General features: G+C 46.2%; 1 protein-coding gene across 2 annotated transcripts in view; it reads right to left on the bottom strand.

The window, feature by feature from the left end:
• The window catches only part of LOC147716982 (ADP-ribosylation factor 1-like), a 214,481-nt gene that overhangs the window by 25,959 nt on the left and 162,799 nt on the right, over positions 1-25,723 (bottom strand). For both annotated transcript variants that reach the window (XM_086923840.1, XM_086923841.1), the window contains exon 3: positions 9,595-9,705. In XM_086923840.1, the coding sequence (XP_086779966.1) occupies positions 9,595-9,705 (111 nt within the window). The remainder of the gene's footprint in view (positions 1-9,594; positions 9,706-25,723) is intronic.

The raw sequence follows: 25,723 nt of genomic DNA, 5'->3' as shown, positions 1-25,723 counted from the left end.
ATAGTCCCTGCACTGTGTAATGGAGTACATGAGCTCCCCATCCCTGGAGAGAGGCGTCCGTTGTCAGGATGATCTGTGGCACAGGCTCTTGGAACGGTCGGCCCTTGCAAAGGTTCGTGGATTCCACCAATGCAGAGAGTTGTATGCCCGACCGCTCACCAACACTAGGTCTTTTAACTGCCCATGAGCCTGAGTCCACTGACGTGCTAAGCACTCCTGAAGCGGGCGCATATGTAGTCTCGCGTGCGGGACTATGGAAATGCAGGAGGCAATCATGCCCTTCAACTGCATGAACACTCTTGCTGGAAGAGAGTGTTGAGGTCTGAATTTTTGTATCAGCGATTGAATGCTGCTGACTCACTGAATTCAGCTGTGCTGTGGCCGCCAGAGTATTTATAGTCGCACCCAGATACTGCCGTATGTGGGCGGGCTGGAGGTGGGATTTTGGGTAATTCAGTGAGAATCCCAGATCGTGCAGGAGGTGAATGGTGTGGGACATGTGGGCGGCACACTGCTGGGCTGACTGCCTGGATGAGCCAGTTGTCCAGATAAGGGTAGACGTGAATGTTCCATCTCCTGAGATGCGCCGCCACTGTCGCCAGGCACTTCGTGAACACCCTGGGTGCCGTGGTGACACCGAAAGGCAAAACCTTGAACTGGTAGTGCTGGTTTTGAATGGTGAACCGGAGGTATTTCCTGTGTGAAGGGTGCAGTGGAATGTGAAAGTACGCATCCTTTAGGTCTAAAGTTGCGAGAAAATCCCCCTGACTGAGCAACGGGAGCACTTGCTGCAGGGTCAGCATATGGAAGTGCTCCGACAGGATGTAATGGTTGAGTGGCCTGAGGTCCAGGATGGGCCGGAGGGACCCGTCCTTTGGTATTAAGAAGTACAGGGAGTAGACCCCTGTGCCTCTTTCTTGCATAGGCACGAGTTCTATAGCTCCTTTCTGCAGCATAACAGTGACTTCCTGCTGCAATAAATGCAAATGCTCGGCCGACATAGGACGGTTTCTTGGGGGCATGTTGGGTGGAGTGGATGTTAACTCCAGACAATAACTGTATTGAATAAGTTTCCTGACCCACCTGTCTGTGGTGATGGACTTCCAGACCGGCTGGAATTGCTGGAGTCTCCCCCCGACCGGTTGTGTGGTCGGGGGGCAGTGACAAGGCGTCACTGCTTGCTGGTGGCAGAGGATCTGGAGCTGTTTCCACGACCTCTGCCCTTGGCGCTGTTGCCACAATATCCACTTCGACTCTTGTTGGTGTATGTGGCCTAAGTGTTGCCCTTGTAGTACTTCGTGGACTGGGAGAGTTGGCCCCTTGAAACGCCTCTAGTGTTTGAGCGACGAAAAGATGCACCCATGGATTTCGCAGTCTCCGTGTCCATTTTAATTTTTTCTAGGGTGGTGTCAACCTCCGGGCCAAACAGGTGATCTGGGTTGACTGTTTGGTTAAGGATGGTGGTTTGGATCTTCGGCTTAAATCCAGAGATTCTCAGCCAGGCATGTCGCCGCATCATATCACTAGTGTTTATAGCCCTGGCGGCGGTATCAGCCGCGTCCAGAGCGCACTTAATTGAAGCGTTAGAGATCAGCTTCCCTTCCTGAATCAGCATCTCAGCCCCCTCCTTGCACTCATGAGGCAGGTGCTGCAACAGGGTCTCCAGTGTATCGTAGTGTGCCCTGTCATAGCGCGCCAGAAGCGCTTGTGTGTTAGAAATGCGCCAGATGTTGGCTGCCTGTGCCGCTGCCCTCTTCCGAGGCCTCAAAGACCTTGGATTCTTTGTCTGGGGGAGGAGCATCACCCGTAGTCTGAGAATTCGCCCTCTTCCGGGTATTCGAGACAACAAGGGAGTCTAGAGGCAACTGTCCTTTGATGTAGGTAGGATCAGTAGGCGCCGACTTGTACTTTTTGTCAATTCTAGGGTTTATCACCCTCGCCCTGGTAGGTTCTTTAAAGATCTCAGCAGCATGCTTTAAAACCCCTTTCAGCATAGGCAGAGTCTTAACAGTTTTTTCTGAGACTGAGAAGGTATCAAAAAGGAAGTCGACATCCACAGGGTCAGCATGAAGCTGGACGTTGTGATGGTTTGCTGCCCGTTCAATGAGGGCATTAAAAGCTGCAGAGTCTTCTGTAGGGGACGTTTTTGCAGTAAACAGTTGAGGGTCCTGTCCTGATTGAGGATCCCCTGGGTCACCACCAGCGGCCCAGGGTTCGTTGGTATCCTGAGGGTCTGTATAGACAGGGTAACTGTACTCCTCATCCCCCTCACCAGCGTCCACATCAGAGTAAGTGGGCGAAACATTATGAGTCTGTGGGGAAAGTGGTTCCACCAGAACGGGAGTGAAAGCAGAGTCCTTTTTCTTGAGAGGGATCTTGTAAGACTCCATTTGGCGTTTAGGGGCGATTTTCCGCTTGAGGAGAGAAAGCCTGCCCGTTTCGACATCGATGAAGTGTTCCTGATGCTCTTCCACTGAAGGTCGTCGAGGATGTGGGCCGGGGACCACCGCTGACGACTTCGGCACTGAGGAGACCTTCTCTGGCACGCTGGCGACTGCCTTAGGAGCGAAAGCCTTCGGCGCCGTCTTTGGCGGCAACGTGAAATGGATGGGCGTGGACGCCTTTAGTGGTTTCTCCACCGGTTTCGTAGGCGGAGGATCCTTCGGACCGGCTGACGTGGTTGCGTCCCTGATGCGCTGCAGGGAGTCCGTCACCTTCTTGGTGAACGCGGCGGATGGGCGCGCCGGTTCAATGGACTCCCGAGGCCACACCTGGAGTCGACTCTCGGGGCACCGTGCCCTTGGCCTTGTCCTGCTGACGCGGAGTCGCGAGAACCTTCGGGTCATCCAGCCGTCTCTTCAGGTCATCGAGAGCTTTCTTCGGATCGCCGATAGCCTTCTTTGGGTCGCTGAGGCTTTTGCTGACGTCGACCGTCTTCGGCGCCGACGAGCTCTGCTCGACCACCTTTACATTATTCTTCGGCGCGGCAGACTTCGTCTCGACGCCCTTGACTTGAGCCTTCGGCTCGACAGCCACCTTCGGCTTCTTCGGCGCCGAGGGCTCCGAGGCCTTGGAGCCGACCAAAGCGATGCGCACTTTCGGTTTCGAGGATGGCACCTGCGCAGTGTCTGGAGTCGAGACCGTAGGTTTCACTTTCGGTTTTGTTTTTCCCGGGAGTGGCTCGGCAGCAATGTCCGTGGCCGAGCCCGAAGGCGGGGCCGTAGAACCCATAGTGAGATCTTGGGTAAGGCCCGAAGGCGATCCCTCGACCTGAGCCTCATGAATTGGCACGGCCGTAGAGTCCGTTTGAGGAAGCTCCTCATCCGAGCTATCCTCCATGGCCCCGAGGCCCCCGTCGTCGTCTCCTACCTCGTCGACGATTTCTTCAGCCTCGAACATCTCTGCATCCGCATCATAGCCGTAGTCGACGTCCGACGAGGGGTTCGACTCAGTAATGTCCTGGATAGATTAGTCCTCGACATCCCCTGCATCGAAGATGTCCACAGGCGCCGGTGCAGCATGCTGGGCCTCCTGGCGGGCAGCTCGTCGAAGCTTAAGCGTCTTCTTGGACTTGAAGCGTGAACAAGCCATACACTTGGCTTCATCGTGGTCCGGCGACAGACACTTGTTGCACACCGTGTGGACGTCGATGTGGGGATACTTCGAGTTGCAGACGGGACATCTCTTGAATGGACTTCGGTCCATGATGGACGGTCGATAGGTCTGGAGCGTCGACTGGGCCTTCCGCGCCGAGAGCACGCGGGTGTAGAGAATCCGGCTCGGAACCGAGCTGGAAGAACTAAGACCGAACGCAAGACTATACCGACGTATTAGACTAAAGACCTTTTGGTCTCAAGAAAGTTTTCTATCGATTCAGACTAGAGGGAACCCAAAGACATCAGAACCCAATGGCGGAAAAAAACAATCTGAGGATGGAGTCGATGCCCATGCGCACTGTAGTCCAGGGGAGGAGCAACCTATCGTGATACTTCGAAGACTCTTCCAGGACAACAATGTGCAATCATCCGGACCCAACACTAGGCGGCGATCTATGCACAGATATGAATTCAGCAGCCCACATGCCTTGAACATATTGTTTGTAGTAGAATTTGATGGTTTGATTTGGATTTGTTGGTTGTGGAATTGTGCAGGGTGGAATTGTGTGGCGTGCAGTGTATTATTTTTGAATTAAGCAGAATGGTGAATAGATAAGGGTGTAAATTGTATAGAATGGCTAGAAAGTAAGATTGAGGGGGATAGGTAGTTGATGTACGAATTGAACCAAAATGAGAAGTGCGTGCGGGTGCAATGGATCATGTAGATAGTATTTGTGTGGTATTAAGTGTAGTGAACTCATCTGTAATGCGTTCCGTGGAGTCGCATGTTATGAGCGGCATTATGTGGCGTGATGTGGAATTTTGTTGTGTGGGTTGGATGTATGTGGTGTGTAGTGGAATTATGGTTGTGTTATGGGGCTGCATTTTGTGTGAGATTAATTGTATGGGGATCCAGACAACACAGTTGGGTACCCAGTGCAATGCTACAAGTCTTTACCATTCAGAGGACTTTGTCACAAAAGTTTGTTTGCAGCATTTTTTTTTAAATAAATGCCTAAGTTGACAGCCTTTAAAGTTAAGTCTCATGAAACTCCATTCCCTTTCCCCTGCCACACTTTGACCCTACCAACCCCCCCCTCCCCCCCTTAACGGTCTCCTAGATTAAATTTTTTCCAATTCTATCACCAGGTGTACAAATATTCAAGGTGTTAAAATGCTAGCACCGAATGATTGGTTGTGCCACAGAACGAGTCTGTCAGATAACTGCAAGTGTGATTAGCACAATGAGGTCAGATTTAATGGCATTACAATGCCAGATTAATGAAATTACAAATCACTGGTATCATGGGTGGATGTCCATTTAACACAACTTCAGTAATGTTCAAGATTTGTTAAGACAACCAGGAAAATGGAAACTTGGAGCGTGGAGCAATTAAGCAACCCATACAGCATTAGGTGCCAACTAACCATGTAATGACACATCTGACAACTTCAGCCATTCCAGGCTTTTTAGAGAAATTCACTATGCAAGCTAGGTCGACCAAGTGAAACCACAAGTCTCAGAATGTAAAAAGTTCTTGGCCGCTGTAGTAAAGAGCGAACGAAGTTACAACAAGAAGTGTTCAACAATAACTTTTTTTTCTCACCGAGTGTTGTATTACCTAGGGACATTTGTTCCCAGTCCTCTTATTAGGCATTTACTGGGAAGCAGTGTACTTTTTGCATATGTACTGACAGACAGTAACTCACCCAAGAGTCCTTCCTCTTCTGGACTCGGCTGCCCAAGTTCCTTTCTTTAATGATGGCTCGCCCAAGTCCGCTCCTGCCACCCTCCAAACCCCCTACCAAATTTTCAGGCTGTAACACCTTGTATCCCAGTAAATGAGGAGGACCGGGAGAACCGGAAGTAGCCATATGTATTCCTTCTGCGAGGACCGTCACCCACAATGCATCGGGGGCTTAATTTGTGGCGCATGAGTTAGAGCCATCTTGAAATGATATGCAGCCCGGTAAACACATGAGCGTCTTTTTTTTGTTTTTTTTATTAATTATGTAGCATTAAAAAGGAAGCTTAGATATAGATGTAAACACAGTATTAAAGTGTAACTGTGCTCAAAGTGCATGCGTTTTGTGGTTTGGTTTAAAACCATCGAGGAGTTTTGACAAATAAGCTCTGCATTCAAAGGGTTAACTTTTATTAATCTATTATTGGCCGACTTAGCTTGAAATCCGCAAATTCTGTCAACTACGTTTGAATCTTTAGAAGCATGTGATGCAGTGGAATTCATAAGTTTGACAAAACTTTAGTATTTGTTGTGCTGGAAAAAAAAATGTATGGAGCAGGGAAGCAATGATGTGCATTATAAGTGCAAGGCGAGTTTGGGGTGATACCAAGAAGCATGGAAGATGCCTTTTGTTTCAAGACAAAGTCTTCACACATGCCAGAATAATGATGTGACATTTTGGCTCCCATTTTACAACTGTGTTACACGGCAGATGCTTAATCCGTTGTTTGCACGCATTATAAAAGCTGGTACTGCTGGCAAGTTGTGTGCGACACTGCAGTAATCTCAACCGTGGCAGGAGTCTTTCTGCTTCTTGTACTGCTGTTGCCAGTGCTGTAAATGCTGCTGCCTCAACTATTTGGAGTAGGAAAAGAGCCAAACCACTTCTCCCAGAAAAGGTTAAAACTGTAAAAAGATAAGTTAATTTTAAATTGCACAGAAGCCAGAGCTTTAAGGAATTGTTCATTTGCCACTCCTGCACTAGCCAAGACCTCTTCCATTGATCTCCTGCTAACTTGCTTTGAGGTATCACCTGCAATATTGTTAGCTGAGGTTCAAGTCGCATTCCTCCTCGGATTGTGTTTTTAGGTCTCGCCTATGCAGCGCACATGCGCAGTATAGGAGACCTTTAGCCGTTCTGCTCTTTTTCGAAGCACATACTCTTGCTTATTGGGGCATCCACCTAGCGGGAGCAAGCAGGAGCGTGCCACAAGCACTAGTATGTGCTTAAAAAAAAAGCAGACTGCTCTCCCCAGCGCGCGGGCGCACCACTCGCGGGCTTACCTCCTGCTTCTCCCTCTCTCTCACAATGAACTTTCGCGGCATGGGCCGCGCTTGTACCTCAGTGCTTGTTTTCATTGCAGGTCATCTAATTTTACAGACTGCATGCTTTGCATAGAACCTGAATAATCCCATAGAGATATTTTTACAAATATAACCATTGTCGGCAAGTATTGCTAACATTACCTTACTCGATGTAATCGAATTACACGTTCTGAATGGATAGGCAAACCAATCCGTGCATCTAGTGAGAACCTGTTTACTTTAAAACTAGCTCCTTGTCTATTTCTCTTCATTGGGTTGACTTTCCTTTGAGCACGCTACTGGGCATAATTCTCGCTATTCCCTTTTCTTAAATTTGAAGCAGATGAGGACTTTATTTCAGAAAATATATCTAGCATATAATGGCATAGAAAGATTTTTTTAAATATTGGACTTCATAAGCATGTGGTTACTAGGAAAGGACATGTCTGCATCCAAATTCAAGGTCCAGGCACCCCTGAAACACTGATTTGGATTGCAGACATGGGCCACCTTCCTATGGAGAGGTGCAAATCTAATTCCGGTACTGGAGTGAGACTTTGCTGCCACTTGCTCTTCAGCTTACAGTCTGTTTCTAGAGAAGGTAAACAGCCTGTTTTCAGGGGACAAGAAGGCATAATCGATCATATACACACACATCACTGGCTCTCCAGGTCAATAGGTTTTTTGCATGTTTAATTCAGCATCTCGTGTTTACTTACAGGGAGCAATTGACTGTGGTCGTCTCTGGTATTGCTCAAGTTGGGTTGATTTCAGTTTTGTCACGTGCTTTCGTTAGGAAGAGGTTTGAAATGTTCAACGTTCATGCAGTCTTTGTTCCAGCCATGACAACTTTCAATTGAGCTGCAGGTTGCAGCTCCAAAATGTTTGTAGCTATAGTCTGCCTTCACTCGTAGGAGTACACTCCTATGGCCATCTGCTTTAAATATTGCATAGTCTATTTTTCACAGGGCATTGAATACTTAAACTATCGCAGCGTAAGCAGTAACAGAACAATTTTCAAATGTTTCACTGAGACGGTGGGAACAGCACTAATAAGTATACAATGCCAAGAAAGAGCAGGAAACTGGTAGACTGATGTCGTTTATCCACCGTCATTGCAAACATCTCAGAGGTTAAATATTTGCTAAAGAGATTTTGGTTCTGTGCATGGCCAATTTATTTTTAATGTTATTATTACTTAGAGAGTTTTATATAGCATTGGGAGAACCAGTGGGTATCAGTGCTTTACAACATGTAAACAGGCAAGAAGGAAAACCGAGACAAAACAAACAAACATTGGCACTGCCAATAGGTCTTACCTTTGGGTCCTTATAAAAGTGTTTAGCCATGCACCAAGGATATTGTGATGCATAACTAAATACTTATAAGGTCCCAAAGGCAAGACCTACTGGCTATGCCAAGGCTTGTTATTACTTTAAGATGCCTTGAGCGGTACTCTATGCTTTCCCGGCGGCCATTGCATGATGTGGTTCCTGCCCATCTCTGCCAAGGAAGCTTTCTGGCAAACAACTGGGCCACCGGCAGAGTCAGTTTCAGCATTCTTAACAACACTTGTTAGAGTCTATCAGGCCTGGCTGAACAGCACAAGGGAAAGAGGGTTACTGCAGCTCACAGCACAATGACCAAAGCATGGCATGGCACATATTTCTTTACTCTTGAAGCAATCGTGTTACCCGTGCTTCAGCTTAGGATGTTTACAACTAAAACGCGGATGCAGTGATTGCTTTAAAAAGTAAAGAAATTGAAAAAAAACCCGTCTTTTTTCTATTTCTTTCCTTTTGAAGCAATAGCGACACCTGCATTTTAGCTTAAGATGTTTGAAGATAAAGCGCGTGTGCTGGCATTGTAGAAAAAAAAGTTAAAACTATCTTTTTAAAAAGGCATGCAGCCGCCATTACCAGTGCTGAGGCGTACTGAGCTAGTTAACCCCTTCCATGCTCATGACGGAACCGTTCCGTCATGAGCGTAAGGTGGCCTGTGCTTATGATGGAACCGTTCCGTCATGGTTCCATAGGCCCAATGGAACGTTCAGCACTGCAGCAAAATTCGCGCAGCACAGAAGGGGTTAAATTAAAAATAATAAACAATTGCAGGAGAGCATGACCTGCCTACAAAATCAGGCAGGAGAAAGCCTGGAGGCTGTAATTGAAAGCTGCTGAGTAACAACACATGTAACAGGGGCTATCCTGATGGGAGGTGACAACAGAAGACATGGGAGCACTAAGAAGGGACCAATAAGCCTTTTAACCCCGTAGCTGCTTCTGTCGGCCAACGGCCGTCGCGAGAACTACCTCCGTAGTGCTGCGCACGTCTATTGGCCGACGCGGCCGCGCCCACTTAAACAGCCGCACCGCGCTGGAATTCGTGCCGCGGTTAACAAATCAAAGGTCAATTACAGCGGACCGTAACAGGATCAGATTAAAAAGATGGGTGGAGTGGGCGGAGCTTAAAGTCCATACCTGAATACAGCAAGTCTCGAAGAGACAGCACAAGCGATGCCTAGGCCAGACCTAAAAAGTGTCCCTCATTAGCTAATCACCTACCTAAAAATGTGGCTAACATTTTGCAAATCAGGGCAGTTTTAAACTTGTAAAGACACCCAGTATACTTGTTTTTCAAGGTCTACATGCTTTTGTGCTGGCTAGAGGCAATATCAAAGAAATCGACTGTAAAACCTGCCAGGAAGACCATAAAACAGGACCACAAACAAAAAACACAGCCAATACACTGGCCTATCATAACAGCCATTTGTGAACTACCTGATTGCCCCTACAGACCAGTCCCGCCAGAGACTTTGAGGTTATGCGAAGACAATTTCTACTTGATGAGATCTACTTTACATACATGATTTGATTAGACAGGAGGAAAACAACAGTATCTATAAACTTATGAATGCTGGACTCGAAAGAGACAGGATCCATCATCACCTTGCGTATTCTGGAAATAATGACGCCACAGGGGTCGAATCTTGTCTTGACCGCCAACGTCCCACACTGTAAAACTTATGTTCTTGTACTCTACAGTCTCCACATTGAAACCTGAAACGAGTGAAACATAAGCTTTAAAATATGAATCTGCTACAAAAAATGAGAAATTAAATAACAGTAAGAGCAAAACATGCTTCAAATATATGCGTTCAGTGGTATACCAATTCACTTTTGAGCATAATGGCACACAAGAGGTCTTAAATAAAGAGGAATGCAGTTACAGTATTTGTGCATCCTTACTCTACAAGGTGGCAGACCTGCTAGAGTGCTACATTGCTATAGGGTACCGGTCAATAACTTACGCAAGAGAAAGTTAGAAAATAGTGACTCCAATACTCCTAAACCATGGCCTCACTGGCTTTACCAGCTACTGTAAAACTTATGTTGTGTCAAGTGTTGGAGCGGAATATGCATACAGCTTTAACAAAGCTAATTTTATGTAAGCAGACATGCATCCTTTTGTGGGCAAAGAAAGGCAGCAGGGCACAAAAAATTGCACCAACCAGTATAGTCACTCATAAGTCACAACTTGTGTACTGCCCACCTCAAACGGCCAGCTGCCATATTGTCATAAATGAAATACAAGTATAACAAAAAGATGAGGCAATACTATCTTGAGACGTTTCAAGTTTCAATTATATTCTATTCACGGTTTTCTGCGTGTACAGAAAAACGGTTTCTTTTTTACCAAAAGCAAGTAGGCACACGGAAAACAGGTAATGGAATATCATTGAAACGTCTCTTAAGATAGTATTGCCTCATCTTTTTGTTATACTTGCATCCTTTTGTGCATTTTGGCACCATTGTATTTACATCCCTTACTTGCCTGACCTATCATGTATAAAAGTATTTAGAATGGAAATGCTTGCTTAACTCACGCGGTGAAAAGTACAATATTGCTGCAAGCAATACAAGCTTCCCTTACACAGCAGGTCCAATGTAGGCAGTACCACGACAAGATTATGCATTGCTCAAATTAAGTAACTTACTTTTGGTAAGGCAGTTTCTGGTGGAAACTAATGGCAATTCCTCACCTTTGGATGAAACCCAAGTGCCACGCTAAATCCGGATTTAAGGGCAACTGCTCCCATGGGCAATCAGGTAGAGCTTTTAGTCTCTGCAACTACATCAGGCGACCACCGGAGAGGACAGCCATGTACCCTCATACAAGGATCAATCATGGATCAATCATGACAAGTGGGAGGTGACAGTCTGCCAAAACTAACCTTGGACGTTTTAACGGGAAACGGCCACTACAACGACGCCGTTTCAACGAAAACCTTAACCACGCATGCATTACAACGCATGCGTGGTTACAACGACAGCCTTTACCACGCATACCTTTACTACGAGGTACGTAGTAAAGGCATGTGTGGTAAAGGGTACAAATAAAAAAAACGGGGTTGGGGGGGGCTTCCCCCCCCAAAAAAAACCCACTAACCTTTAGACGAGAAAGAAGGCAATCGGCGACGCAGAGGAAGAAAACCGCCGTTTCTTTTTTTCTACGTATGACGTCACCACGGAAAAAAAACGTGGAGAAGGACAAGCGTGAACATAGCATTCCGAAGTAACGCATGCGTGGTAAAGGCATGCGTTACAACGGAGTTCGTTGAAAGAACATACAACCCGTTTTAACAGCTTCAAGAGCCCCTTTACACAAAGGGAAGGAGGGAGTTAAATGAGCAATCTGCAGTTAGAGAATCCACGAGAAAGAGCATTATCAAAGGTAAGTAGCTAGTTCTCCAGAAGACGTGTTCAAACTGTAGATTCCTCACCTTAAGAATAGATACAATAGTAGAACCTTCCAATGATGGTGCTTCTGAGGAATAGACTCCGGCCAGGAAGTCTTGCAGGACCATGCAGACAAAGTGGCTGTCCCTGGCTGTCAAGGCAGTAAGGTTTTCTGAACGTATGCACATAAACCCCGATGGTAGCCTCATAGATGGCCAAGACAGGCATTCTTGCCAGTACAGTTATTGCAGCTTTGGCCATAGTGTAATGGCCCAGCGGCCTTCAGTGTCGCTATGCGGATTCAAGGACAGGTAGTAAACACCCTTCTTGTCCCTTATTTATAAAGTTTTATATAGCGCAAACAAGATCCCAAGGGATATCAGAGCGCTTTACAAAAGGATGGGAGGAAGGACATGAATGCAAAATCGACAACAGATAGGCGTAAAAAAACAGGAATGATAGCATATTGAGAGACAGTTGCACAAGAAAGAACCATAACAAATGATTGTCCAATGGAAGGAAGAGCGATTGTCTTCGAGCAGGTGCGCCTAGCACAATTAGGGTAAGAATTTATTAATAAAGAATTTTTGGGCTTCCCATTTGAATGCCGTTGTTGAAGAGATTCAGCGTACTTCCGGTGGAAGAGAGTTCCATAGCTTTGTGGCAGCGGCAGAAAAGGCTCTGTGATAAGTTCTCTTTTCCTAAAGATGAGTGGTTTCAAGAGGAAAGTCTTGGAGCTTCTTGAGGCTCTTCCACCACAAGAGAGCTCCAGTTTTTGCGCCAGGTACTAGGGAGTATTGAAGCGAAGGGCTTTGTGCGCCAGAACGACAATCTTTAACTGAATACGTGCCGCATAAGGTAACCATTCATATAATTACAATGGACATACTAACACGATCTAAATAGAGCTCCGTTGACAACCATGAGGAATGCCACTGGCCAACTTATTGGCACACTGAGCGGACAGAAACATGTCAGCACTTCCCAAGAATGTCTGGCCATGGCACCCCTTGACATCCAGTGGGCTTGTTCATCTCTTTTATCTTACTTAAGGGGTACCGCCAAATAAAGGATATCCTTGTGGTATACCTTAAGGTTTGCAATCTATTGGATCCCATGGTTGTCCAGAGATCAAATATATCTTAAAAAATCTACCACTGCCTCGTGTTGAGTCCCTGGTAGTACTATTTCACCAGGATGGAATGAGGGGGCCAATGATGAAGCATGGCACATTACGTGGGTGAAATCACCTCATCCAAATCTTCTTTTGACCCACTAGAGAGGCCTGAGCGGAGGACCTGGGGAACAGACTCTAGGAACATAATTCTCCAGATCTGGGGACATACTCACTGCTCCTTCTGTGCTTTAGGTGTTGTAGGTGTAAGTGCAGTGTTAAACCTCCCTTTTCTCTGTAAGTGGTGTGATGAGGAAATTCAGTGACAAAAAAACCCAATTGCCAATTGTCCCGGTTTTATTTAACCTCTTCGAGGCTTATGATGAGCTCAGCTCGTCATGAGGCACAGTTGAGCTGTGCTCATGACGAGCTGAGCTCGTCATAACTGCTGTGGAACGCCCACGCGGGGATATTTCCCCTCCTGTGCGGGGCGTTCCATTGTGTGGGCGGAGTCATGACGAGCTCAGTTCGTCATGAGCACAGCTCGTCATGAGCACAGCTCGTCATGAGCACAGCTCCACTGTGCCTCATGACAAGCTGAGCTCTTAATAAGTACCGCGCGCGGCCCCCCCCCCCCCCCCCCCCCCCCCCCACCACCCTGCGCCGCTGGGGTTTTAGCCCTGCGGCGAAGGGGTTAAAGAAGGCCTTGGTCAGAGCAACAGTCCTAAAACTAAATAAATCACTCACATTTGCTTTCTAGCTTCATACACAATTGCCATAGCTTTTAAACAGATCCTGCTCTGAATTGGAAGGCAGTGAGTAATATAATAACAGGAGAAACATGCACGTTTAGAAAGCCCTGTGTTCAACTCAGCTGAAGATAATGCAGTATCTTAACGGGCAGCCATGTAGGTCCAATTCGCACAACATAACCTAGACATTACGTACTGGTAAACTAAAAATTCAGTATTTGTGTTACTGAGTTTAAGGAAGTTGAGGACGCCAACCAACATGTAATGGGCTGGCAATTTGTTATGGGTATCATTCTCCGACTAAAAGAGACCTGGGTGATATCCACCTACAAGTACAATTGGAGGTTGAAATCGTTCAGATTTAAAAGCTCACAGAGGTCGTCCAGCATGAGAGCACCAACATGCGGGTACTGAGCCCTGATTGAAAACCCACCTGGAAGTAGTTCATAGGATTCTTTTATGTAACAAATTTTTGGACCTGCATAGCAAGAGTTTCCCTAGTCGTGAGAATTGCTCACATCACCTGCATATAAAGAAGGTTTTTTTCACGGGTGCAGATTTCCAGGCTCGGGGTACTCTTCCAAGACTTCATGAAATTTGATAGCAGCAGAAACTCTGGCACTAGAAGTATAACCATTAGCAATACCAACATACAAAACCAAGCATGCACAAAAGTGCATGTTAAAGACGTATTGCACTGCCAATACTTTTTACCTTCCTCGCACACAAGGCCTTGAAAGTTTCACTTCAAACTAGAATTACTGGTTTAAAAAATACACGCTAAAAAAGTTGAGAGCAGAACCCTGACCTCTTGTCTGGATAACCTTTGTACAATATCCGCAGTAGGAGTTGTGTTTAAATGTAGCAGAGACCTGCCAAGGTCATTCAATTGATTTAGTGCAATAACATTTCATTTTTTGTACACCTAAACGGTCAGAAATAAACTGCAGGTAAAACAAGGTGGGAAGGGTTATGGCTCAAGTATGCCTGCATTGCCACATCACATATTAAAGGTGTTCTGTGATGACCAACCACCAATAAATCACAGGTCTGCCTGAAGTAAATTGGTATATTTATTCTCAAGACCAGAACCACCAACAGCAGTGCTCATCACCAAGAATTCCAGGTGTCGAGAATTCAAAGAGCAATACATTGAACTTTGGGGTCGCAATACACAGGAGTTTGTTCTATGATCCTAAGGAACATCATAACACAGTTATAGACTAGAGGGTACTGGTTGTATTTAAGTTTGGTCCTTTTTCAGAAAAAGAGGTAGATAGGCTATTAAACGCATGGTTGCCTCCATGATCGCCTATGAAATTTTATTTAATTACTGCTTTATTTATATTACTGTGGAACTCCCACTTCGACGACGGGGAATGATTCAAGCATGTGAATCTATGAAAGATACCCCAATACTAGATAGACTTGTAGTCAAGGATACTTCGCAAACGTTCATCTTAGAAACTTTTTTTTAATTATTATTTTTGTGCTGGGGAGGCGGGGGAAGTCTACAAAAACACTTAGAAAGGTCCTATTGAAATCTCTTAGGTGAATGTTTCTTTAATTCCATTTCAACTTTGTTAAATAAAGCCTTTATTACGTACAATCTAATATCTCACAAGTCAGGGTACTTTTGGCAGATTGGCAGTGCCAGGTCTCAGAATCATGAATATTAACTTTCAATTTCTTGATAGGTGGCCAAGACGTGTGGTGAATAAGGAGCATGTTACTTACCCTGTGAGCACCTATTTGTAGAGTGTAGTGCTGCAGATTCATATGCTATGCACACTCCAGTCATCTAGTGTTGGGCCCAGACTCTGCAAGATTTTTTCTCGAGAAGTATTTTATGGTCGATGTTGTGCATCATATACCCTCCTCGAGCTATTGCACATGTTCAATTGCTCCTTTGTTAGACTGTTGCATTTTTGTCCGCTGTGCGAGAAGCAAGGAAACAGTCTCCTCAATTAGCTGTTTGCTATTGAACATGCTGTAATTATTGTGTATATGTGTTACAATCTAATACCCGCCGGGGAGACAGGAGGGTGCTTCGAACAGATGCTTACAAGTTATGCAACATACTCCAATACTAGTATGTGTTGGTTGCAGACACACATAATATGCATAGACTGTAAAGCACTACACTGCTCGCTGTGGCTTTAGGCAAGAGATGGTGTGTATATGTCAGAAATAATGTGATAAAAACTGTTGTGCCACTAAAGCCAGTTGTCTGGCTTGTACATATACACAATCGTGTTTAGTAAAAGTGTGTGGGTTTGCCCATGTTGTGGCTTTGCAAATATCTTTTAGTGAGATATTTCCCAAGAATGCCATCAATGCTGCCTTTTTCCTTGTTGAATGTGCCCATATCATTGCAGGTAATGTTAGTTTTGCTTTGACGTATACAAATTTGCTATATTTTACTGTCTATCTTGACATTCCTGCTTTTGAGATGAGATTCTGTTTTCTGGGGTTTGAAAAAGCAACAAATAATTGATGTGCTTTCCTAAAAGATGTTGTTCTTTCCACATAGTACATTAGGGTGTGCTCGACATCTAATGAATGTAAGGGTTCTCTTTGCGACTGTTACTGGGTTGTGAAAGAGAACTGGTAAGTCTACTGTGTGATTTAAGTGGAAAGGCGATAGATACAACTTTAAGCAGAAACTTGGGGTTTGTTCGTAGTCTTACTTTTTCGTAGAAGTAAGATTTTAATAGTGAGTGCATGTATTTCGCCAACTCTGCATAGCATGTTAAGGCAACAAAGAATGCCACTTGCATGTTAGAAATTGGATTTCACATTTATGCATGGCTTCAAATGATGGACATTTATCTTGTTAGAACAATGTTTAGGTTCCATGACGGTACAGGAGGTGTACATGGTGAAATTACTTTATGTACCTCCATAAATGCCTTTATGACTAGAAAACAAGAAAAAAGATTGATGCTTCCCATTTTGCAGGTATGCAGCAAATTATGCAACATGCAGTTTTATAGATGTGTATGCTAAATGTTATTTCTGTAGATGCAACAAATAAACGAGATGGTGAGAAAAGGTTTATGTTGTTTGCTGCACAAAAGTGTAAAAGGTGTTTCTATTTTGCTGCATAAAACGTTCTTGTTGTTGGTTTTCTGGCTTCTTTGAAAATGTTCATACATTCTTTAGGTAAGAACATAAGTTACTTACCTGTAAACTGGTTCTCCAGTATTGGTGTCTTTCAGAGATTCACATGCTTGAATATTCCCCGTCGAATTGGGAGTCCCACGGTACATAAAATAGCAGTAATATATACATAAGTAAAATTATCATAACTATATAAATATATAAACATATATAAAATACAGTAAAATATCCAGAAAAACTCAAAAGTACCATAGAACAGAATAGGCCCAATCAACCAACTCTCGAGTTCATTTTCCGCTATTGGGGCCAGCCGCAGATGGATCTTTTTGCGACTATCGCCAACAGAAAATGCCAACGCTTTGCAAGTCTTCATCCCCACAGAGAGTCGAGCGGAAATGCATTTTCTATCAGCTGGTTGAACGCATTCAGCTACGCTTTCCCACCGCTCCCTCTGATTCCGCGCTTGTTGAATAGGATGAGGCTTCAACCCTGCCATATCATCCTGATGGCACCCAAGTGGCCGCGGCGCCCATGGTTCTCGGACCTGCTCTTGTTCTCCCAGAATGAGCCAATTCCGCTTCATCCACTGCCTCACCTCCTCACGATGCAGCAGGGGCTGATTTGCCATCCGGATCCAGCATACCTCCAGCTCCATGCCTGGACCCTGAACACCATGAATTTGCGAGTCTTACCATCGACGCTGACTGTAGAGAGGTGTTAGCGCACGCCCGTGCTCCTTCCACCATCAGTTGAAGTGGAAGCGTTTGTGTCTGGTGCCACACCAAAGCCTTGGATCCGATGACCCCCAAACCAGAACAGATCCTGCCTTTCTTCCTATCCCTTGCAAAGTCAGGACTTTCCCACTCCACTCTGAAGGTATTTCTGGCAGCTCTCTCCCACTTCCGTCATGATGGTTCTACCTCACTGTATTAGTCTAGAATCATTCAACATTTTTTCAAAAAACTTTTACGAAGCACTACTGTCTGCAGTCAACAGACGCCGCAGATGCAGCTGTAGGATAAGCGGTGCTGCGGAATCTTTTCCATTAAAGGTGAGCCTCTGTTGCTACCCGCCTCCAGTCAAAGGTTTTTTCTCTTTAATGTGATATATTTCTTATATGCTTGAACTTACTGTTACCTTTATGACTTCTATGATGATTACTGCTTTCTACTCTTATTCAAGCATGTGAATCTATGAAAGACACCCCTAATACTGGAGAAGAACATAAGTTACTTACCTGTAAACGGTGGTTCTCCAGTATTGGTGTCTTTCATAGATACACATGGGACCCTCCCGTCCTCCCCTCAGAGGCTCTCTTCTCCTCAGGCACTTTTGGTTACTCTGTGCTACGAAAATCTGAGGTCTTGGGCTTCTGAGGAGAAGGTTCTAGAGGGAGCTACAGCCTGATTGGCTGGAATTTGGACCAAAACAAAATGACACTGATATGTTACCAAGTTGAGTTTCTCCCTTAGGCTTTCTATGGGCCTATTCTGTTCTATGGTACTTTTGAGTTTTTCTAGATATTTTACTGTATTTTATATACGTTTATATATTTATATAATTATAATAATTTTACTTATATATGCATATATAGTACTGCTATTTTATGTACCGTGGGACTCCCACTTAGAAGACGGGGAATATTCAAGCATGCGAATCTATGAAAGACACCCCTAATACTGGAGAATTGTAGGTATCCAAAGTCTAGGACCTCAAGAGCTGGATTACAAATTGAGTTGTCGCACACGGAGGAGCCCGACTTTACCCCCAGAGTGGGAGATGTTCTGGAATGTTGAGAAACTTCTCATGAAATTCTAGTTAAAGCTCCAGCAGGGTTGTTTACCATACATGTCGTGCCCATTTTGGAGCTAGGAGTATCACTGTTAATGTTGTTGTTGTTGTTTCCTGACCACATATGGGATGAGTGTAACAGGTGGAAAAGCAAACTCAAATATCCTTGACCAGTTCATCCATAGTGCATTATCTTTGGATTCTGGGTGCCTGGATGCAAACTTTTGGCATTTTCCATTTTGTGCTGTGGTGAAAAGATCTATTGTTGCAGTTCACCACAGTTGGAAGTATATTTTTAGGATTGGCGAATCGATTTCCCACTCATACCTGTTGCTGCGTCCTGCTTAGGAGATTTGCGAGTGAATTGTCCGCTCCTGGTATGTATTGCGCCCGGAGGTGAATTTTTTGTTTGATGGCCCATTTCCATATTGCTTGTGATAGTTGAGATAGCTGCAATGGTATTGTCTGTGCATAGAAGTACATTCTTCCCTTATATGTTGGGTTGGAATACTTTGAGAGCTAGTTGAATGGCTAGTAGTTCTAGTAAACCGAAACAAAAGGTCTGTTGTGCTGTCCAGTGACCCAGTACTGTGACGTTGTCCATGTGAGCACCCCAACCCATGAGTGATGCATCGGTTGCAACGGTCACACCTGGGATTGAATCCCTGAAGGCTTTTCCTTGTTGTGACTTTTCATTGTTCCACCATTGTAGTGCCTGATAGACCTTGGGTGAAAGCAACACTAGATCCTCCATGTTGCCATCATCTTGTGACCTTTGTGATGCTAAGTACTCTTGTAGAGGTCCCATATGTAGTCTGGTATGTGGTACTACTGCTGTGTAAGAAGCCATCATACCCAAAAGCGAATCACCATTTTGACCGTTAGGCAACTATGTGGCTGAAGAAAACCTAGTTAATGAGGGAGATTGAGAACCATCTCTGGATTGGGGTAAGCTTTTGCTGTTATCGAAATGGGTATAGCGCCTAGGTACTGTTTTAACTGGTTAAGCAGCATATGAGATTTTGTTGCATTTATTGTGAATACCAGTCTGAATAAAAAGGTGAAGATAGTGGTTTAGGTGTCCAGTCGAAATGTTTGGTTGCTGGAACTCTTGATCAGCCAATCGTCTAGGTATGGGAAAACATGTATGTTATGCCTCCCTGGGTTGGTAGCTACTACTGATAGACATTTTGTGAATACAAGCGGAGCTGTTCTTACACAGAACTGTGAGCAGTTGAAACGCGTAGACAGTCACACTGCACGCTTTCTAATATACCTTTGCGGAAACATTTTGCACCCCAGATCTCTGTACTGGGGTGAATCTGACATTGTTCTGCATTCTGTCCATCAACTGTGGTTTTTGCATTTGTCACCCCGAGTGGGATGGGTATGCTCAGACTTGAGTCCCATGCCCTCCACACCACTGGATTCAAGCAAGCCGGGCTGAAGACGGCTGGAATGCCAGAAACCGGTCCTCGGAAGCTTGTTTCTGGTCCAAGGAAGGCATGGCTTGGCAGTTCGGGCTGGACTGTTCCCATGAGGCACAGGGTCAGACTGATTTGCATATGGCCATGTCTGAACTGGGGTAGTGTGGAGTGCAAAAAAAACAATGGATTTAGGCCCAGATCTCTGTACTGGGGTGAATGTAAGATAGATAGAGTGAGGGCGATAGATAGATATATATATTCAAGTTCAATTGCAAAAGTAAGTTGCGCACTCAGAGTAGGTTTGACAATCACCATTTATTCCGTAATACCGCTACGCGTTTCGCCACCCGGCGGTGGCTTGATCACACGATACATTCGCATTCTCACGGACGTGCATAACTAGAATTTTCAAACTAGACATAGAAGAGGTACTGCTACTCAGTCTGCTCAGTCAGGTAAACATGGTCGCCATTTTGGAACAGCTAAGTATACATTGGTATTCTATACGAGCTGTGTTGTACATACACAAGTTCCATTGATTGCATAATCGTAACATCACATTTTTGATTTGCTGTCATAAACTATCAACATACACTTATAGTATATTGCAATATCGTCATACACTTAAAGTATGTGAAGTATGGCATATAGTAATCACACACAGGGAATGAACTGGCAAAACGGGAGATGTTGGTTAACGGTCTCCTGGCTAAGATAAGAAAACTGCACTTTTTCTTAATAGAATCTAATAGAGGTTTTTTGTTTAAATAGTGGTTTTTCTTTGGGCACTGTGTTACACTCTTGATCTTGGATAGTGGAATCAGGTAGAGGTATGTGCTTGGTAGGCCACTTTTGGCGACTAAATAAGTGTATGACTGTCAGAGCATTGTCTTAATACACAGCATGGGCACTAGTCCGCTTGCAAGAAAGTAGAGGAAACAAGGACTGGAAACGGCACTAGACCGATAGTAACGGGTAACCAACATCTCCCTTTTTGCCAGTTCAATCCCTGTGTTTGATTACTATATGCCATACTTCATGTCAGAATTCACTATTGCCCATATATGCTGCAGAATACGTTGGTTGGCAGGCAGCTTAGTGCTCCCAATATAAGAAAGTGAGCATGTGCAGGTGAGTTGGTAGATGACAAAATCGCTGCGACAAGTAAGATGTTCATTTATTTGTATAGGTTTCTCACTAAAGGCTGATGTATAATGGGTGCCATTGACAGCAAAGTGCACGCCCGGCAAGACGTGCATCTGAAAAAACCTGGTTTGGTGAACCAAGAAATTTTAGGGGGTAGCTCAGGTTGAGTTTTGTCCAGAGCATCTTCCTTGGACGGGCCCTCCTAAGAGTAATTGCTGGTGTCTTGGGTAACATGGGGCCTAGGATAACATCCGTTAACACAATCGGCCACTCTCCCTTGATAATTCGTCTTAATTTGTGCACCTGGGAACAAAAGGTGGTGATAAATCGAACCGATCCCCCAGAAGTAGATTCTGAGATTATATTAGATCTGGGGGTCAAAAGTTTGTCCCTCGAGCGTCTTAATGCTTTCGAGAGGGCGCGGTTTATATGGCTGAGATACCCGCCACCCCCTCTCAACACAATCCCCAAAGAAGGGAAACCGGAAACAGTTCTTCAAAGTTTTTGGATGTGGGAGGGAGTGACCCTCCCGCGGCCGTATTTATTAAAACAAAAATTAAACATTAAACGTTTCATATTATGTACAATTTCATTATCACATTTGCGATGTTTGGCTAATCTTAACATATTCTCTAATACAGAGGTTCTCCTAGCCGAACTAGCATCCTACAGAAACATTCTCTATAAACACTGAAATTGTACATCCTAACGTTTAAGGGCCAACGGCAAGGTCATAACCGGTGTCAAGATCCCTAACCAGACTTACCCCTCCCACTTGGGAAGGGCGACAGCACAGAGGCTTACCTCAAGTGCAACTACTAACAATTTCCCTTGACTTGTCGGGGGCACTAAAGACTCGACGCCATTTAAAGGTCGTTCGAATACTTGTGTGTGGTATCTAGAAGGTATCGTGGACCTCCCCCCACCCCACACAACTTACCGCATCTGCCGTCGCAGATGACCCTGGCCCCGGGAAATTCCTCAGGAGGGGGCTGTAACCCCTCCTACACAGGAAGGGGCCATGACCGCCTTTCCTTAACTTCCGGCGACCCGCCCTTAGACGGGACCGCCTCCCCATTGAGGGGCCAATGGCCACCTCCCCCGAGCGCTCCCATCCGTGTTGGGTGACGCCCACTCATAGGGATCTACCAATTAGTGCTCACCGATCATGACCTTACCGCCTACCAAAAAATAAATACGACAGTTTGAACTTAGAAAACATTGGTCGCTACGACCGAAAGAGCATGCTCAAAAAGTAACACTACATCAAGTCCTTTTAATCGTAACAACCTAAATGATATTCACCATACTTTATTATGAAAAACACAAAACTGATACTTTCACAACCTGTAAACGAAAAAGGAAGAGCATACTTAGAAAATCCACTTTATTGCACAACAACTTGCTGTCCTCAGGGGCTGGTGGGTGGGTCAAAATTGGCTCTTTGTTCTGTCCCGAGCTCACGTGTAGCGAGGAGGTGCAGCTTCGGAGCACAAGAACAAGAGGACGTCTTCCGGTCTTGCGTCTCCTTTTATCCGTCTTCAGGGCGGGCGTAAACCCGCCCCTGCCCGTCCCGCGGGCGTGGCTGGCTGCGTCAGTGTCTAGGCCAGCCCACTCTAGGGCGGGAACAGGCGCGCCCCGGCTACGCCGCTTCGGGCATACCAGCCGAGACGCGCCTCCCGCCCAAAAATGGCTTCCCGGGGGGATCGAGGCACTCCGCCATACGTGCGGGGGGACCGAGTGGTCGCCCCTTTCCATATGGCTGAGATACCCGCCACCCCCTCTCAACACAATCCCCAAAGAAGGGAAACCGGAAACAGTTCTTCAAAGTTTTTGGATGTGGGAGGGAGTGACCCTCCCGCGGCCGTATTTATTAAAACAAAAATTAAACATTAAACGTTTCATATTATGTACAATTTCATTATCACATTTGCGATGTTTGGCTAATCTTAACATATTCTCTAATACAGAGGTTCTCCTAGCCGAACTAGCATCCTACAGAAACATTCTCTATAAACACTGAAATTGTACATCCTAACGTTTAAGGGCCAACGGCAAGGTCATAACCGGTGTCAAGATCCCTAACCAGACTTACCCCTCCCACTTGGGAAGGGCGACAGCACAGAGGCTTACCTCAAGTGCAACTACTAACAATTTCCCTTGACTTGTCGGGGGCACTAAAGACTCGACGCCATTTAAAGGTCGTTCGAATACTTGTGTGTGGTATCTAGAAGGTATCGTGGACCTCCCCCCACCCCACACAACTTACCGCATCTGCCGTCGCAGATGACCCTGGCCCCGGGAAATTCCTCAGGAGGGGGCTGTAACCCCTCCTACACAGGAAGGGGCCATGACCGCCTTTCCTTAACTTCCGGCGACCCGCCCTTAGACGGGACCGCCTCCCCATTGAGGGGCCAATGGCCACCTCCCCCGAGCGCTCCCATCCGTGTTGGGTGACGCCCACTCATAGGGATCTACCAATTAGTGCTCACCGATCATGACCTTACCGCCACAGGTCCGGATAGTTGACCGGCTATCCGGACCCCCCACCAAACTCCTACCTAAAGGTCATGTTTTAACGATTTTAACCAAGCTAGGAAGTCACCTATGAGTAACTCGTTGCCCACCCTCGACAAATGCACACCATCCCCCAAATACATACTGTCATCATTAATACAACTATGCGAGATCGAATGCAATGTCTTGGAACGGAACAACCGACTCACTTTGTTATTCAATTTTTTAACGGAATGATTCAAAGCAGGGATCGAGATAGCCCCCCGCCACACTTTTCGTGGGATCATATGAGACCACGCAATTGTACACCCCGGAACTCTCCTTGCTAACCAACTTACCGTGGAAAGCATAGCCTCCAGGAGAAGTCGTCTACCGGTGGTGACCAGATCATTGCCCCCCAAATGTACTATGACTATGGACGGCGGTGACCTCATCCGCTCTAACAAACCCTCAAAAAATGCTTGAAACTGGTCAATACAGAGACCGCCCCTTCCGTAGAAGGACACTCTGTACCCGTATTCCCCAGGTACGTGAATCATATCACCTGCTTTGAATACGTCTGCGGCCCGTCTCACGTATGAGTGGCCTACAACCCACACCTCCTTTCTCTCAGCCGGTGATGCGTGACCGCTGGCCTGGTGTTGGGTCAACTGCACAGTCCGCCCTGCCGCGTAGGCTTGCGCAACTGAAAACAAACAAAAAACAAGAAGCGTGAGTACATGATTACAGCTTCACAACATGTGCAATCGCACATACCTCTTATAACAATTGGAGGACCAACGCCCCACACGTTTCACTTGTTCTACATTAAGACCCCTGGCTGTAGCTTCTGTGGCAGCCCCAATACGAAAGGAATGGGTCCCAAATTCACCCGGGTCCAAGCCCGCTGCGGCAATGGCCATTGCAAGCACCCGCTGAAACTGAAACCTCGTCAGCGGGGTGGCGTCTACATGCCTCAACAATGTCCCCCCCCATGATGCCACCCTTCGTGCTAGGTAATCTTCTAAGCACTGAACCGGACACATGGATGACTCGGGGATCCTGCGAATGATCGTACAGTCCCCCCTCCCATCTTGGTCAGTCTTGGACCTGAGAAAGGAGACAATCATCGCATCACCCCTGATCTGAACCTGCTCCCTGCACAAGCCCCCCGTCACATCCCGTTTGTTCCTTGCAACTAGCTCACTAACTCTCATAGCCCCGTGAAATGCCAGCATAAATGCAGTCCGGAACAAACAGGCCTCGAACGGGGACGAGCATGTGCTAGGGAGTGTGGCCAGCAACTGGGACAACCTGTCTAGACCTATCGGTCGTCTCACGTCTACTCTGCGACCCTCTAGACGTTGCCACCCACGCAGCGCTTTCTGTACCGTAAAAGACGCTGTCGGGTCCAGGATGCCATGGGCCCTGGCAACAAAGGAAATGGCGGCACGATGCCTTTGGGCCGTAGCCACCGATTTCCCAGCCCTACGTAAAGACATCAGGAAAAGTACCACCAACTCCTCCTGCCCCCAAAGTCCCCCTCTCTCTGCCCCCAAAAAGGCTAAATAGGCCTGGAACGCCCCTTCATATGCCTTCCTTGTCCTGGGTGCTAGACTCTCTCCCACGAGGTGACGAAGTTCGGGGCACCGAGAGACCAGAGAGCTTCGGGGAAGGGTGCCGGCTCCGGGTCCGCTGAAGGAAGGAAACCCGAGAAAGCCTGCATGTGAAAACGAGACAGTGCATCAGCGGCCTGATTCATCACCCCAGGGACATGTTTTGCTCTGAATACCACGTTCAGTTGCATACACAGTAAGACAATTTCTTTGAGCAGCCTCAAAATCAATTTACAACGGGCTGCCTGACTATTGATGCATTCTACCACGGTCATATTGTCGGACCAGAACACAACAGAATGATCTCTGAACCCTTCTGGCCAGGTTCTCAGGGCCACCAGAATGGGAAATAATTCGAGGAAAGCGATGTTACTTGTCAGCCCCTTCTCGTGCCACCATAGGGGCCACTTCTGTGCCGACCATTTTGTGCCGAAGATGGCGCCAAAACCTACGCTTCCTGCTGAATCTGTCCATAGCCCAAGCTCCTCGGAGGACATGACTGGCTTGTTCCAGACAACTCGGCCATTGAAGTCCGCCAAGAATGCTAACCAAATCCGCATGTCCTGGCGGACCTCAGTCGATAACCTTGTGCGATGATGACCCTCCTTCAGGCCAACCATCGCTTGGGCAATTGAGCGGGAAAAGGGGCGAGCCATTGGTATCACTCTCAAGGCAAAGTTCAACTTTCCCACTAACTGTTGCAACTGATGCAGTGTAACCTTGGATGCAGTTAAACATACTTGGAGGGCTGCCCTGAATTTCGACACCTTGCTAGCTGGTAAACGGAAGCACCCCTCCCTTGAGTCCAACTCGATCCCCAGAAACTCGAGGCAAGTCGTGGGACCCATAGTTTTACCCGGTGCCAACGGCACT

The sequence above is a fragment of the Lissotriton vulgaris genome, chromosome 5 (genome assembly GCF_964263255.1).
Source record: "Lissotriton vulgaris chromosome 5, aLisVul1.2, whole genome shotgun sequence".
Classification (NCBI taxonomy): Eukaryota; Metazoa; Chordata; class Amphibia; order Caudata; family Salamandridae; genus Lissotriton; species Lissotriton vulgaris.
Note: the sequence above shows the minus strand (reverse complement) of the source record. Positions and strands in the feature narration are given on the sequence as shown.